The 17,789-nt window shown below is 31.5% G+C and overlaps 1 protein-coding gene across 1 annotated transcript; it reads left to right on the top strand.

Moving 5' to 3' along the window:
• Positions 1-10,515: 10,515 nt before the first annotated feature.
• Positions 10,516-17,163, top strand: LOC122717516 (facilitated trehalose transporter Tret1-like). Its single transcript, XM_043941667.1, has 6 exons — positions 10,516-10,588; positions 11,757-12,010; positions 13,208-13,410; positions 14,517-14,712; positions 15,111-15,399; positions 16,699-17,163. The coding sequence occupies exons 1-6, from the start codon at positions 10,516-10,518 to the stop codon at positions 17,094-17,096; spliced, it is 1,413 nt and encodes a 470-aa protein (XP_043797602.1). The 3' UTR covers positions 17,097-17,163.
• The last annotated feature ends 626 nt before the right edge of the window (positions 17,164-17,789 follow it).

The raw sequence follows: 17,789 nt of genomic DNA, 5'->3' as shown, positions 1-17,789 counted from the left end.
GGCTCGATTAACGTCCCGCAACAAAAATCTTAGGAGGGAGTGAACGTTAACGATCGCGGCAAATTATCAGGGACAATCCTCGATTACGCGTCAACGTCTACAAATAGCTGGCGTATCTGTAGATTGTAATTAAGTTTCGCGTAATTACATTCGCCTACGTGGGGATGCGTGAATCCCGAACGCGATACAATTGCCCATACCTGTAAAACCGATTCCCATTTGACAAGGGTCGAAATTAACAAGGCAGCCGGGCGATCTTCTTCGCCGATAAACGGCCGATCGAAACGGTCACGACCAATTGATAATGGCATCGTCACGTGCCGCATTCGGCCGAGGATCAATAAAATGGCCTCGCTGTGTCGCGTATGCGAAACACAATCCTGACTGTTGGAATCTGGTTCGAATATGGATGTTGGAGAATCGAGCGTGGGACAGAAAATGGAACGTCATTGGAATGGCCATTGTCGCTTCGCCATGGAGGTTTATTCGTTTCCACAATATGATAAAAGATCGATTATTAATTATCCGAATTATAATACGATCAATTGCTCGAACACGATTATATATTTAGATTAGTATATCTGAAAATGAATTTACGTTATTTTGTTTGAGAAATGAGAATTTCTCTTATGAGATGAGTATTATTATGAAAATTAGTGATGAATAGTACAGTTGATTATAAAGTTTTGTAAAAAATAAGGATTTTACGAAAAATTAGTTGGAATGTTTTATTTGAAGGAATGATTTTAATATTTGTAATTTTTAGGTTATAAAAATCGTAAGATTAGTCCTATATTTCTGTCTATATCCTATTATATTAAATTCTCTGAATGTTATATAGGCGAATGTCCAACTTGTGCTGACTCTGTATGACCCTTAAGAGAACCTAGATTTGATATCAGATACGAGATGGAAACGAATCGGGGACAATGCAAGTGGACACTATTCTGGTTAGTCGATATAACTGTTGCTATAGTTGCCAAATACCAAGTGCATTTTCGAATAGAAGCAAAGGATAATTGTTGGAAATAACTTTTGAAAGAAATGCAATAATAAACAATTAGTGACAAAGTCTGGCTAGAGATGATGTTTGGTAATATTACTTATTTGAGGTTATCTGATATTTTTCTAAAATGACGTTGATTTCATAGTATTCTCTAATATTAAACGTAAGTAAAGAGAGGAAAACTTGGAAGAAACTTAAGAGGAGTAAAATCTATGAGAAGAGATGATTAATCTTATGCTTATGATGTCGTTTGACATCCATTTTTAATTATATAATTAATGATTATTTAATGACAACAAGAAATCTTTTGATTTAAAACTACAAAGTTTTTGTATACGATATTTTAATATAATTGCACGTTGAGATATGTAAATAAATATAAAAAATTCATTAATTAAATCTTTTATTTGTATTTTTTTTTTCTAACATTGTATTTGATACAAGGCTGATGAATTTTTAATAGCTGTTATTAGAACGTTAGGAAACAACTTGTTTTGCTAATGTTAATAATTCATAGTATATTTCTCTTTTCTTATCATTAACTTGATAATGATAAATTTCTATCATTTGTTCGATACTATGTCAATTATTATCGAAACTAGTAATGCAAGTTCTCGATTAACTCATTCTCTATCTCATAGATTATGCATCTCAATTTTATGATAAATTGTTAATCAAATATAAATAACTTGAAATATTGAATTTATTTATTCCTACAATTTTTTCCTACAAATATTTAAATATTTCGAGATGATAAAAGTATTTATGTATGTATAAATTTATACATTCGTTTATCGGTTGATAAAATATCATTTACTGTATTTTCTTGCACTAATTAAATCCATTTATATTTTTTATAAATAAAACGATTCGCAGAATAACATTTACAAATAAATTTTACCAACTGTTTACAGATAAATTTGCATCATTCTCAAAATAATTTTATAACTTATTTTCATTAAATTCGAAACTATAATTCGTATATATTATTTTAGATCACTATTTTAGGTAACAGTGTATTGTATGCATTTTTTGATACTCAAACTTGCGGAATACATAAAATCACAAAGAAAAAAAATTGTGTACAATTTTAGAATTATCGTGTCGAGAGAATTATGATCGCGATTGGATCGTGAAACAATTTCAATCGAGTTACTAAAATCATAGAGACAATCGTGTAATCGTAACGAACAATGTCTCTATTTTTCTGCGTTACGAGAAAGAAAAGTTTTGTGGCCAAAAAAAAAAAAAAAAAAAAAAAAATGCTGCAAACCGCTCGTGAATATTCATATGTTCGTGAGAACGGAGAATGACAATTTATAGACTAACGGCACCAGTGTACTTCCGCTTTCAACGAAGAAAAAATCAATAATTCGAGTATTGCGATTCGCGTCGCGAAACGACGAAATTCGTTTGGATTAAGTTTTGAGATTGGAGAAATGAAATTGAGTATACCTCTCGTATATCCCTTGAAATTTCGAAATTCAGATTCAAATATCCATTACTAGCAATAACGAAAAAATTTTCAATTTTTGATGTAGAAAGTCATTATCTTTTTAGTGTTAAATTATATTTTTGTGAATATATTAAAACATTAAAAACATTCAAATTCGTTCTCCTTCAAAATCATGTTTTCTATTGGTAAAACGTCTCTTTCGATATCATACAGCACAATTTTTTCGTTATATATAAATGAATATAAAAAAATGAATAAAATCTGATTGCAAAATTATATCTACTAATTCCATCGTATACGTCCTTTCTAATTTAATCCAATGTCGCGAAATTGCATCTCCGATAATTTTACTTGCATTTTTCAATATTGGAAAACTCGAGAAGAAATCCGTGGTGAATGGAGGCGGAAAAGGTGATCGAAGGATCTTTATTCGGGCTCAACCAATGCAACAGCAACTTCTTTCTCCGTTCAATTTCGAGCCCATCAAACGTCACTTCCCGCCACTCCTAACATATTTTCCCTCGATCACGTAAATATCTTGGAGCACAGCTGTTGAATCGACTTGGCGTTAGACGATCGCGTGTTTCACAGTGGACCAACCCCTTAAATTTTCACGCGAAATGTAAATATGCAACTGGAAGAGAGGAAAGGTCGTACGTTCATGTTTCTGGGGATCGATTGATGGAGGTCGTCGAGGAAACTGGACTATTCCGGGAAAAAGTGATTCATGAATAAATTTATATCCAAAGTTTCGAAACAAATATGGCTCTCCACAACCTTTGAGACATGTTTGCATCTTTAAAACTGACTATAGATTAATATAAACGTAGAGACATTGTATCCTGCACGATTAATATTGTCAATATTGAAAATATTGCCAACACAATTATTCAATTACATAATTTACGATGTATCATTTTATCTCATAGATAAAATTTTGATAGACTGATAGACTGATTCAGTGTAGAGATATACAATCCCTGTCAAAAAGTATATAGCTCTTTAAAATAGAATAATTTTTCTAAAATTGGATTAAAAGAAGTGATTTTTTTAAAAATAGATCAGTTTATTGGACGTGCAAAGAAATTTTGGAAAATTGGCAATAATAGAGATCGTTTTTTATCCGAGCCAATGATAAAAAGTTAAACGATCAAATAATGAGAGCTGTTGATGCATGAAGAAGCAACAGACATCGAAAAATGTTGTATTGCGATCTATAAAGAAAAAATACAAAAGGAGTTCCATCTTTGCTCCATAATTGACCAGAAACCGCGAAAAATTATAAGAATAATAATTCGCGTGACAAAATATCTTGGTCAGAGAACAAATGAGAGAACTCGTTTGCAATTTCCAGTAACATGCTGATTTAATGGACGTTGTATGGATAAGAATTCTTTTAAGATTGTGTAATCTACACGAGCATAATAACCTGCTTTGATCATCAGTCACGTGCCACGGAAAGGTTAACGAGAATATCACGTCGCTGTCGGATTATTCTTACGAGAACTTTAACGAAATTTCATAAGTCTTTTTTTTCATAATTGTCTCATCATCATTTATTCCCATTTTTCAATTTTTTTTATTAAATTATTTCCCATTAGATGATCTTCTCATCTTTTAAAATAATTTTTAAATCCTTCGTTTAATTATTCGCGATAAAAGTGAGGATGAGAATATGATAGTAGCCTTTATGCTTTTCATCCGAAAATAATTATAAATAAATTAGGTGCACAACTTTAGGAAATCTCATATAAAAATTATTATTATTATATTAAAAACCACACTTTTACATCTCTCAAATCCTAATATAAAATATAATGCAATTGATATTTGACATGAAATCTAAAAGAAAAATCTTCCAATTCAACTACAATATCTAAAATAAACAAAAGCACACCTTTGCTCACTCTCAAACTTTCTCTTCTCTTCTCTTCTCTTCTCTTCTCTTCCATCATTATCGATTCGTGCCCCAGTAAACCAAACATTTTCTCCAGTCAGATCACTGAAAAATATAATTCGAACAAACATGGAAACTTGGAAATGATGTGGAAAGTAGCCGAATCGATATCTGGATTGGGATCAATCAACGAGTTTATAATCGCCCCTCGTGTCGTGGAAAATGTAACGAGAATATCGATAATAAATGAGCGGATGCCTGTTTCGCGGTTTGTTCAGGGAATAGTTTTGCAATCGAGCACATGTCGATGACAGGTGTCCCTCACGAACGCATAGTTACGACCGCGAATCGCGTGACATACACTCTTGCTTCGGAGATATCCTCCATCGATGATATTCGTTGTGCTGACAAATAACGTCCACGATAAACACGATTGGTCAGCAGTTATTATTTCGCCGCAGATTTTTCCCAAAGGGAAGCGAACAATTATTTATAATTATTTAATTGTGATTTTTATTTTTATATTCTTTTTCTTTATATTCTTTAATTTTACTTCTTTGCAATAATTAATTATCGTCATTTTGGTGCAACGAGGTTATTACAAATTTTTAAATTAAATGTATCGGTCTCGGAAATATTTGATTTTTCCACCGTGAAAGTTTCGTAATTTTTTGAACATCCGTGGCCACTAGGTGGCAGTGATGTCGTATTGAAATGTTAATTGAGGGATTCGACGCAAGAGGGAGTTATTCCACGAGAGGATATTGAAAAATGAGATTTTGATTAATTTTGGCATTATTTCTTTCTTCTCTTGGCAATTTTTTGATTTCCTTTCGAAAAATCGAATTTTTACATTTGTCATTATGTTGATAAGAGAATTGACGAGATAAAGTTTTGGTGAAACATACATCTTTTTCGTTTGTAATGTTCGAATTTTTTCTTCGAATAATAATAATAAATACTAGTTGTGGGTAAAATAAAGCACTCCATTTTTTATTAATGTTCTTCTATTTCATTTTCGACGAAACATATATATTACTTGTTTACGCGGTTACTCTGCGTTACAATCCTAACAACTCTATTTCATCGCTTTCGTTTGTATATATATTTTATCTCATAAATTCAGCTGAACATTCTTCGTGGTTATCTCGAATGCTTTGCGTAGGTGGAGTGAGTTAATCTTGTTATTGAAAAAATGCATTTCGTTCGGATATCTTTCTAGCATATACTTCAGATAATATTGCAAATGATTTTTAAAACATTTTCGATTATTAACGATTATGTTTATTGTTCCTTGGTGCCAATAGTGAACTATAATTTAATCGTGAAGAATTTTCTTAAATATGCAACGGCATATGGATTATGGATATATGGAAAATTAATTTTAAATTAATTTTTAAGAAAAGGTAAGAAAAGAATAATTTTCATTTTTTTTTATTATATTTTTGTTATAATATTATATTAATTTTAATTATAATTATAGGTATTATTTAATTAATACATAAAGAAAACTTATATTCAACTTAAATAACATCCGTTTTCCAGTTATGAAATAAAAAATTGAAATGGAACAATAAGTAGATAATCTTACAAATTGCAAAACAATTTATTTAACAAACAATTAAAGGTAAAAGGCAAATAAAGGTAATTAGAATAATCATAATTATTTATAATATCTTTTCAATTATGAAACAACTAGGTCTAAGAAATTTTATTTTCGTTTCATCTTGAATTACACGAGTGAAACTTTCGTTATGAAACATAGAAGAAAAATAATAAATTCTTTGGTTGAATAGAGAATCGATGCTCGTAGAGTGGATAAGGGAAAGGAGATCGATAAATTAACATTCACCAGGAACATTCGAAAATTCCTGCTCGCCGAATTTATGGTTAATGCACATGTTTAAGCGCTTTATCGGTGTATCTCGCCGTTCGATAATCGCTCCAGCCAACGTGTTATCGTTAACTCTTTACCTCAATTTTTAAGCAAATTGAATAATTTTGCATCATACAGCTATTCTATAAAAATTATCGCAAAATTTATTTCTTTTTAGATATCCCTCTTCGATTGGATGACATCGAATAAAATTTAAAGTCTTGTGTAAAAATAATAGATAGATAAAAACAGATAAGTTAATAGATAAAAATACTTTAAAATTGTATCCTATTTCATGTTTATTTCATTTACATTTATTACAAATTAAACATCGATTCAACGATATCTCAGTGAAAATTTGCATCTTCTAATAAATAAAAATATTTTGAAATATATTTTGAAATTGGCTCTTCATAAAAGATTTGAAATCTGTATGTCCATCCTGTTGTTGTTCCTTGGAAAGAGTATATTAGAAAAGTTATCTTAGAGGATGAAGGGTACTTTTTTCGTCAGGTGTCGCTCGATTTCACGAGGCAGCGGCGTATAGTGCACGTAGAGATGGCCCGACGTCCGGTATAAAATTGCCTTCTTGCATCGAGAATCTTGAAGTGGCACTGATACGAAAATTGGTTGCGTCGACACGGCTTTATTTGATGGATCGAAGCGACAGCAAGATGAAATGGAACAGTTTACAAGCAGGAAGAGCGGAAAGGTCTACAATCTGCTCGTCAATCTCTTCGGCGCGTAGATGATTTATTCCACCCACCATTTGTAAAATGTAAATTTCAATCGAGATATGATATCCAAGTTCGCAACCTTTCTTCGAGAGAAATTAGCAATTAAAATCACGAGGGGAGATTCGAAACTCTAGAGTTTGAGTAAATTGAACCGAATCAAGGAAAAGAATTAAAACTTTTTACAACATTAGATTTTACGGAAGTAAAAAAAAAGTTTCGAGATACTACGAGTCATATATTCTTGTAGTTAACAAAGATGACTTTTCTTTCCATATCAAAAGATTCTTACTCTATGAAACTTTTTTTTTTTTTTTTTTTAACTTAGAACCACTATATATATATATCAGAGATTTATATTGCAGTTCGTGTAGTATCTAATTATCCTGTGGAATAAAAGTGAAATTTCTCACGTAGTTTACTTTTGACACTGAACTTCACATTTAGATATTTATCGATATCGTTAGTTCGATGAGAAGATGAAATAAAAGAACAAATTGAATCTGCACGGTGTATGGAGGACAATGGAGTGTGAAGAAAGGACAGTTTATACGACGCATAGAGGACGACATTGATGGGTCAATATAGTAGTAAAAGAAAAGATGATATTGGCCCCTTGCTGCCAAGTTAGTTGAAGCTATCTAGCAAAAAATGCTGTAACACGCTTCATCTATTAATTATTTAAATAAAAAAAAAACTTGTTTACAATAAATGGAGCATAACATAATAATGGAGCATAATAAACATAAACATCTTGACTTGCAAAAAGAAAATTTTTAAGAAGAATAACTTTCCCAAAATAACTCACTTTTACGATATATTTTAAATTCATGTATATAATTAAAATTAGATTTTGTTATATTTTAAACGAGAATTTACAAAAGAGTTTACATCTTACAAAAAGTACGTGTAAAATTGAAAGATTACATCCCTTCCTCCACATAATATTAAAAAAATAATAAAAAATAAAAAATTTAAAAATATAAATCTCTACAATATATTACAATAAAATTAAAAACAAAGTAGTTTACTACTATGAAATACTATAATAATTGAATTTTTAACCTTTTTTGACCAATTTCCATATCAAATTAATCCGAGAAGAGGCATCTTCGTCAGACATGTTCCAATCAAAATTGATAGGTTCGCGGTAATCATGACTGACGACATAATTGGGCATCCCGATGGCTATCCTTTTGCAACCAATGAATCAATCGAGGGCGCGCCTATAACTTGATGGTTTCTGGTTAAGAGCGCAGCATTGATAAACGGAGTATAATCAAGGGTTAGCGTTTACCATTGTGCGGCTCGCTTAATTGCTTGTAAACTTGTAGGCCGTGCTACAGGAAATGCTACACGGAATAATCTGTAACACAATTGCCAAGCTTCTGTTTCCTGTCGAGTGAACTGCTTCCAGGAGAACGAAGAAATTGAAGGAACTCGGCAACGCTTTAATCTTTACCCAAATGATTTCAACACGAATGAATCCACACTCCTGAGTAAATTATTTAGAAACTTTAACGACGGAACTACTTTCACTGCGGAAACGGACTTGAAATTTTCCTAAGGAATTTGGAAAATAATTTTTCTTTCTTTTTTTTTTTTTTTTAGTTTGTCGAAGGATAAAATTTCGTAGAAAATTGAAAAATCAATTAGTCGTTTGAAAAATTTCTTTATTTATCTTTCACGTACAATGGAATTTCATTTACTTGGTTAGAGCAATTTCATATGGCAAACTGTTTATAACAATCAGTCCATTGATTCTCCCAATTGATTATGATTTCTCATTCGAATAATAGGAGAATTTGCTGTTCAAGTAATAAATAGTTTCAATCAACGAGAATTCAATCGAACGGGCATTAACTGAAATTTCATTCCGTCGAAATTCAATCAAATGAAATTCAATCGTATCTATTCCAACGCTTTATGACGATTACACGGAAAATATGACAAATCGAATAAACGCGATACGAATTCATCCGATAGAAATTTACAAATTAAAAGACAACAAGGGATATATCTCGTGTAATAAAACGATTAAAAAAAAAATAAATAAATAAATGGAATATTTCATCGTTGCTCGAACGACAAATTTTTATTTGCCCAAGTTTCTCATTCGAATAATATCCAACGTTTATTAAAAGTTGAAAAATCCGATTGATAGAGATGGATTTTCCATTTGGATTGTAAAAGCGCGAAGGCTGGCGTAACGTGTAGTATTTGTTAATTGTTCGGAACAGGATTTAACGTTGACATAAATTTTAATGAAGTTCTCGCGCTTATAACGCGGTATCAGGATCAATTTCGAAATAAATTTTAATGAATTTTACGAGTACACGTGTGGATACGGTTAATTTTAGCAGTACACGTTTATAATACGAGTGTTATGTGATAAATCCGTCGTTCCATTGATCATTACAATTATTATTGAAATCGTTTTATTTCCAAATGGAACGTATTGCGGATCCATTGAAAAGTACCGAAACGGGTCTCGAAAAATAAATTTTAATGATGAACAGAAATAAATAGAACTATTTCATCGCGTACGATGAATATTAATTAAATATAACTCGTCATGTAATGACTATTTAGAAATATTATCCAGAAATTAAATTAAATTAATTATCCAGAACGAAAGGTTTAACGATTTAGGATATCTTTTAATTTTATTAAAAATCCAAAATTTTATTTAATTTTATTTAAAAATAAAACATAATTGACAATATAATAGACAAACTAATATTGAACAAATGTTAAGTTGAGTTTACAATATCTAAGAGATATTCTTTTTATTTTACTCACAAAGTATATCATTAACAACTATTGATAAATTTTTCGAAATTATAATTACGTATATATTACATTGTATCAGAAATATTCATGAAATAGAACATGAATAAATTAAAATGTTTTAATAACATATAATTTGATATAATACAATTTTAACTTTCGACCATCAATAGTCGTCACATCAAAAGTCATCGTCAAGATCATCTAAGTTCCTTAAAACTGCACAATTATCTACGACACGTAAAAATATTTTTATCGATATCTGGAAAACTGAAGGTGAACAACGATTACGCGTATAGGAAAAACTAGTTTAAAACATTGTTCGTGACAAATTTCAAGCTCGAAATGAGAAGAAGATCGAAATCACTAGAGCGCTTCCTTCTGGTAATTTTTAATAAATAAAAAAAAAAAAATTATCTCGAAAAATTATCTTGAAAAATTATGAAGCGAAAGAAAAGAGAGCGATATCGTTAAACGCGAGAAACGAATCGCGATATTATTTTGAAAAAAGATTTTAGCCGTGAGTGTACGAACCGGATAAAATCTTCGATCAAACGATATAAAGCGATTATGTTTTGTTACGCAAAACGAACGGCGAACCACGATTGACTTTACGATTGACTCCAAAGTCGATATTGCCACGTTAAAATCGGAACTCGATTCGACTACGATCCCATTTCGTGGAGTCGACTTGTTTTCCAATCGTCGACGTTGCGAAATTGTTCGAAAGGGAAATTACATCCTTGGTTTAACACGATGACCACCGCATCGATTAACGACAACGTGGCCGAGATCCGAAAATTAAACCAATACGTCGGAGCCTTCGTAGGTGAGCTAACCTTTCTTCCATATTTCATGCATTGAAAAATCTCTCGATACCATAACTCTTTCCAAATTAAAAAGAATCTGTCCATCTTCCGTTTAAAGAAAAAAAAAAAAGGTAAGAAAATTGATAAAAATTATTAGAATCTATATTTATATTAATTTTATAGTCCATTAATCATCCATGATTTTTTTTTATGCGTTTTTTTTTTTAATTTATCTGGATTATTAAATATTTGCTCGTTTCCTTTTTATATATAAATTTCGAATGATTGGGAATATTGGTTTTTCGATTTCTTTGGAATGTTTTTTTTTTTTTTTTTTTGGATTTATGGAGAATCGGATATTTTCATTTTGACGTATAATTGTAATATTTCATTTGATATGATTTTCATATAAATTATAGAAATAAGAATACGAATAAATGATCAAATTATGTTGCAGAATTAAGGTTCATCTTGGTTTCTTGGTAGGTTTTTCACAATATGCCATTTAAATCCATAGTATACGTGGTTTGCATTTACATTCTGATTTATCTTATTATTCTATTACTCGTTATCGTATCTCTTATAATCCTGTACTTTTATTTAGAATATAATATGAGAAGACAACTGTGAATCACGGTAGATTAGAATATTAGCGAGGAAAAAAACAAATCGAAGATTAACAATTTTTCTTTAAAAAAACCTTTATTTTCATTTCTTACTAATTTATCAAATTCCGTCTATTAAATTTTTTTCTCCTTCACTCGTACATACTTCGTTTACCTAACATTCGTTAGACATCACTTCTCGAGCAAAGGAAATCGTGTCCAGAAAGAGAAACACGTTGAAGAAACTCGGGCAGACGGTGCTCTTTGTCAGCATCCAATTTCCCCTTTTCTCTTCTCATCGAAAGAAAAAGAAAAAAAAGAAAGAAAAAAAAAAAAAAAAAAAAAAACGAAAAGACCAAAGAAATAAAAATGGCGAAAAAGAAACGGACTTTCGTCTTAATTATAAAATTCCCTTTATTATAAAATTTTAACACAGTTTGAATTAAGCAACAATTAGCACGAATGGGCACGAGAGGCAAGAGGAAGAGAGGCAAAGAAAGAGTTTAGAGAGAACGAGAGAGGAGAGGAAAGAGAGAAGGGGGAAAAGGAAGATTGACAAACATGTTTGTTGATGAAATTTTAGCATCCCTCGGCGGTTTTGCGCTCGGCATCTCGCTAGGTTGGAATTCCAAGGCCAGCATAGTGCTGAGGAATTACGTCGATGCCACTGCGACTGAAATCGGGCTGATCGGGGGCATTTTAAACGGTGGCATTTGCATAGGGGCGATCCTGATACCGTTCATTGTAGGACGAATATCCAGAACGAACATCTTGTTCTGGACGATGCCTGTTCTCATCCTTACGTGGACCTTGATGATCAGCAATCGTCGTCAGAAGGTGAGAATTATATTCAAACTCCTCTTGAAGTTTAAGAATAAATGTAAGATATTATTTTTTCCTAACATTTGGAAATAATATATCGAATTGAAGTTTTGACAGTGAGCCTTTCGAGGAGAGCCTTTTGAATTCTTTTCCTTTTTTTTTCAAGAAATATCATAGGAGAACAATTATTTTGAATCATTTTTATATAATTAATTAGGATAATTCGTTATTGGTGGATTAAAGAATAATTATACAAGAATTAGAAACATAATTTGAAATATATAACGAAATGAGATTTTATTAAAAGCACGCTGAAATAATGCAAGGCTCTTATTATATGCAAAATAGGAATGAATATTGCATGTGAAATCTAAAGAATATAGGTGCATCATACATAGGAAGATTTTGAGTCAGAGTGTTCATCATCCAAGGGATTAACTAGAATTCACTTCCATATATTGCTGTACTTTACCATTTCTCGTTATAGCGTTTTATAAAAATGTCGAAATTTTAAAAGAGAAGATCGTTTCAACATTCGAAAAAAGCTGAAAATATGCGATCCACTCCAGAAAATATACGATAATTTTTTAAAGAGAGATTTTCATACGAAGCATGGTAAAAAAGATTTTTAACCATTATTTTAAAGATTTAAGATAATATTTCTACGATAATAAACGTTCATTAATACATTTTATCTTTGTTACCAGAATAATTCATAAATACAACAAAATACAAACGAAGCAAGATAACACAGGACCACAGGATAATTTCAGACCTTCTCGGACGCAACAAACCTCTCTTTTTGAAAATATTTTCAAAATATTCGATATAATATTCCTTCAAGAGAAATTTTACACCACCAATAACGAACCATTCCATATTGAATCGTGGCCACGAATACGGTTCATAACCGTTATCGTGTCGATCCTATAACCATAATCGTATCGGCTCTATAACTATCGTTATATCGGTCTTGGAGGATAGCTTTTCAGACAACCCAATATATTCGTGATATTTAATCCATTCATCGTCACGATTCTCTCTTGAAAATAAAAAAAAAAAAAAAACAGTTTTTCGTAGGATTCAAATAATGCTCAAATAATAAGGATACTCGAGAATTGTTTGAACTTCATCTCAAATTTTGAATTTCGAAAACGAGATGATAATTTTATATCAATGATTTTATTTATTTATTCTATTTTTTCTTTCTAGGTATTGTTATTCCTGATTGGAAGATTGATCTGCGGCATCTGTGGCGGTGTATCTTGCGTTTTGACGCCAATTTACGTGGCTGAGATAGCGAGCAAAGAAATCCGTGGACGTTTGCTCGCCTTTTTTCAACTGCTAGTCAACTGTGGCGTGATGTACGCTTTCTACGTGGCTCATGCAATCGACGAACAAAAATCTGTATGGAGGTATATACACGAATATCTTATTTCTAAATTGCTGCTGTTTGTGTAAATTATTGTTTCGTTATGTACAGCTAAGAAAAAATGATACGTAAATTGTATAACTAAAATGGAATGAAGAACACGTGTACAAAATGTCCCATTTTTAAATATCTCTCGAGGCAAAAATCGTTCGAAACAAAAGTTTTGCCACGTCAAGGGAATAGATCCTGTATGTTTGGAACAGACTAACAAAAATAGAGGAATAAATTGAAACTTATTATTTATTCATACTTGTTTACCACGGGGGGAATTAATATATTCGTGAGATACTTTTAAAGGATCGATTTTAAAGCCCAGATAAATATAAAAGTTGGTGTAGAAAAATGGTTGAGGCTTATTTATTAAGTATATAAAGGATACTTTGAATAATTTGTATTCTTTTGCATATTGTGAATTTTTATATCATTGAAACTTTTATAATCAATTTATCTATGATAAAGAAAGTTTAACTTTTATAATTAATTCTCCATCGAGCTCTGGAATCTATTTGCCCATAAACAAAATTTATCTTTCAATTAATCTTTAATCAATACAAATTAAACTTATTATTCTAAATCTTCTTATCAAGAATATTACGAATGGCATAATAATATTTTTTTTTTTTGATATTTTATAAAATCTAGTTACGATATGCCAATCGATTGTTATCCTTTAATTTGATATAAATTTAACATTTAAGTAAATAGTAGATTCGAATATATTTCAATAGTTTGTTCGTTATTGACAAACAACCGGAAATTTTGCAACGAAAATGTACATAGAAATAATTATTGAAATTATTTTGTTGCATGCATTATTCATGGCGCGCTTTCTTAACCAATATCGATCGATACGATATATAGGAACAACGTATTTATTAATAAATATTAGCATTTAATTAATTTAACAAACAACGAATTTAACGTTGAATATTATTGGCTAATTGATTTATCGAATCTGAAATTATACTCGTTTACACAGATTGTTTATCCCTCGATCACGTGGGATACGTTTTATTAAATCATAGATGTATATATATATATATACGATACGAGCTTCTTCGAAAAACTGATCAATTCTCTCTCTTAAAGGTACAGCGCAATTTGTGGCCTCGCGTGTCTCTCGATCGCCCCGACAAAATTATTACCCGAGAGTCCGCTCTACTATTTGACGAGGAACGACGAGATCGGTGCAGAAAAATCCTTGAGATGGTATCGCGGCGACACTTACGATGTCCAGCACGAAATCAACGAAACGAAGCGTCTCGTTCTCGCTCATTCGAAAAAGGTACGATTTTCTCCTTCTATGGAATAGTCTCGTTGTTAAGAAAAGAAACTGTTAACCTTTTGACTACAACAACACTTATTCGGACGTTCATTACATGTGTATTATTTCATGTATTTTAATTGTGTGTGTATATTTCTGAGCACTCTGAAGTTAAAGGGTTAATAATAAAAATATGCATATACTTTTCGATTATATACGTATCGATTATTAAGAATAAATTATTAAATTTATAAATTATTAAAAATTAATAGAAATTTGCCAGAAATATTTTTTTCTTAATTTTCAAAATTATGAATAAGGCACGTTTTAAGAAAAACGTAAAACGATATTGATAGTTATTTAGTGTAAAAATTTAGATTTGGATGAGAATTATGATAATTAAATTGTTTCGACATCAGTTCAGCCTACGATTGTTAAAAAATCGTCGAATACTGCGGTCAATGGCGACGTGTTTCGGAATAATCTTGGGCCAACATTTGTGCGGCGTCAACATGATGATTTTCTACGCCCTGATGCTCTTCGAAACCACTGGTTCCGGTGAACTGACCGGAAGCGAACAGACGCTGGTCGTCGGCGCCGTTCAAATATTAGTATGTCTCTTGGCCGCGTTCCTGGTCGACGTACTTGGACGTCGAATTCTCCTCACCGTCTCTTCCCTTTTCATGGGATTGTTCCTCATATTGCTAGGTAAACCATTTTATTATCAAATAAATGTTGCAACGGCAAATTTCTCGGACCAAGCATTCCTTGCGTTCTTATTTTATCATCGTATAGTATTAATTTTTAATTCGAAATAATGTATTTCATAGTTTTCCAGCGGGATAATTTTTGATCGTTCAAATTTAAAAAAAAAAAAAAATCATTATCGAACGAAATATTTCGTTTCACCAGTTTCTCGATTGCAATTGAGAGAAATACAAGTGTAATTTTGAATTTATAATCATTTTTTGCAGTTTTTAAAACGTGATTTTACATATTGCTATTAATTTGTTTCTACGTATAATTATTATACTTTCGGAATTAATTAAAATTAACAGTAAGTATAAAAATTTTGTAATTCATATTTCGATATATCACGTATTTTTACAATTTACACGGATTGCATATCTATATGTGTTATAAATGTAAATTGTGTAAATATCGTATAATATTTTGTTGTATTTGTTAACTGATAGAGAAAAATGATTTGTTCGATGAGCATATCTGCGATGCTGGCTTTAATCCAGCTTAAAATACGACCTCTTCTGCAATACTTCCGGAACACGCGCATATAGTATTAAGAAATCAAAATAGATCGTGTATCAATTGGTTCGATCATTCGTTGGCAATTTAAAAACTATATCTCATGCTTGACATTGAATAACAATCGCTTTCTTGCTATTTTAATATCTATTTTATAATATTTATTACTTTTATTACGCGTTACATACGTAAATAATTATATTTCTGAATGAATTCGTAACGCAAATAATATTTATGATCGAATTGCGGATTTTTATGCAAAATTGAAAAAAATTTAAATAGAGAACTTTCTTTATTTCTCGTTATAAATACGCCCTATACTTTGAATATTTTTCTCCATTTTCTTTCAGAAGCATTTTACATAAAAGCATAAATATCCACGATCCAATTATAGATATTGTATAATTTCAACGTAAAATTTTCCTTGAAGAGAATTTTATCAAACATTTTCAAAAACCAATCAATTTTTATCGATTCGATCGATCAATCATTCAATACCGTTCAAACTCCAAATCAGATATATTCATATTATTCCAAATTTCAGCACATCGACCGACATCATCGGCATAATCAAACAAACGATGACTCAAGATCAATTTGTTCGAAAAAAGAAACGCGCTTCACCATCTCGAACCCGATACCATCCATCAAACAACGATCCAATAACATTCCTCTAAAAAAGAATAATAACACAACAATTATATACATAGAATTTTCCTTCATGTTCCGTTCCATCTGTTCCAGGTTGGTTCTTCAGTTTACGCGACAGCGACCCCGAATACGACGACATCTACTTCTGGATGTCGCCCACTTGGATCACTCTGATCTTCGCCGCGTTCAACCTAGGTCTCGGGCCAATTTCCTGGTCTTTGTTAGGGGACACGCTTCCGGAAGAGCTGAAGACCTCGGTCGTCTCGATGGCGGTCGCGTTCGGATGGCTGATCTCGATGATGGGCACCCTGACTTTCGACGAGATGATCATTTCCCTGGGCAGCACTAAAGTTATGTGGCTCTCCGCGGCCATATGCTGGCTGATCGCTTTATTCTGCGCCATCGTGGTCAAAGACAACACCGGGAAAAGTTTGATCGAGATACAAGACGAATTTCGCATCGAGTCTAACGCAGGGTTAGAGGAGACCTGATCCTTATTCTCGAACAGCGATGTAGAGAGATCTATTTCAATGTGAATTTTGTATTTTGAAGCTTGGATATAGGGCGACGAGCTGATTTTCTTCTATTTTATTCGAACAAATGGCACGCTGAGAACTGTGTTTAATATTTCGTAGTTACAATGTAACGAAGATTTTTTTTTTTTTTTTTTTTTTTTTTTTTTTGCTACTAGTTTGTTAGATTTATTCAATAGAGCAAGCATAGTGTGCATAGTATTTGGCGAAATACTGTGTTCGACTCGGATCGATCGGGATAACGCATTTCGAATATCGATCGTTTGACTGCAGATTCGCGATCATCATAATTTGTCTATTCTGGGAAAATTGTTGAGGAAAATTAATAACGTAATTTCATCTTACTTTTTTGACTTGCTTCAATTTGAATTGAAAATTTATTAAATTTCTTTTATTTCGATGATTCGGTTTTACGAAAAAAAGCTGAATGTTTTGATTTTCCTATCTTTTTTTTGAACATTTCGACGATAAATTTTTGGCCAAATTTTTGAGCATGAAATAGGAAGGAATAGAAAAAAAAGGAAAAGAATGTATATACGCACAAATAATTGTTCTCATTTTTATTTTCTCTAGTTTGCACACCTCGATTCATAAATCCTTCAAATTGACGCGAGATTACATATCATTGTTTTAAACGCCATTGAATTGTAA

The sequence above is a fragment of the Apis laboriosa genome, unplaced genomic scaffold (assembly GCF_014066325.1).
Source record: "Apis laboriosa isolate Shangri-la unplaced genomic scaffold, ASM1406632v1 scaffold5213_cov150, whole genome shotgun sequence".
Lineage (NCBI taxonomy): Eukaryota > Metazoa > Arthropoda > Insecta > Hymenoptera > Apidae > Apis > Apis laboriosa.
The sequence above is the reverse complement of the archived record's forward strand: the minus strand, read 5'-3'. Positions and strand labels throughout refer to the sequence as shown.

Excerpts from the sequence above, each read along its gene's own strand:
- LOC122717516 (XM_043941667.1), top strand. The coding sequence starts at position 10,516 with ATGACCACCGCATCGATTAACGACAACGTGGCCGAGATCCGAAAATTA. Across the intron at positions 10,589-11,756 it reads ATACGTCGGAGCCTTCGTAG|CATCCCTCGGCGGTTTTGCG; the intron begins GTGAGCTAACCT and ends ATGAAATTTTAG. Across the intron at positions 15,400-16,698 it reads ATTGTTCCTCATATTGCTAG|GTTGGTTCTTCAGTTTACGC; the intron begins GTAAACCATTTT and ends CATCTGTTCCAG.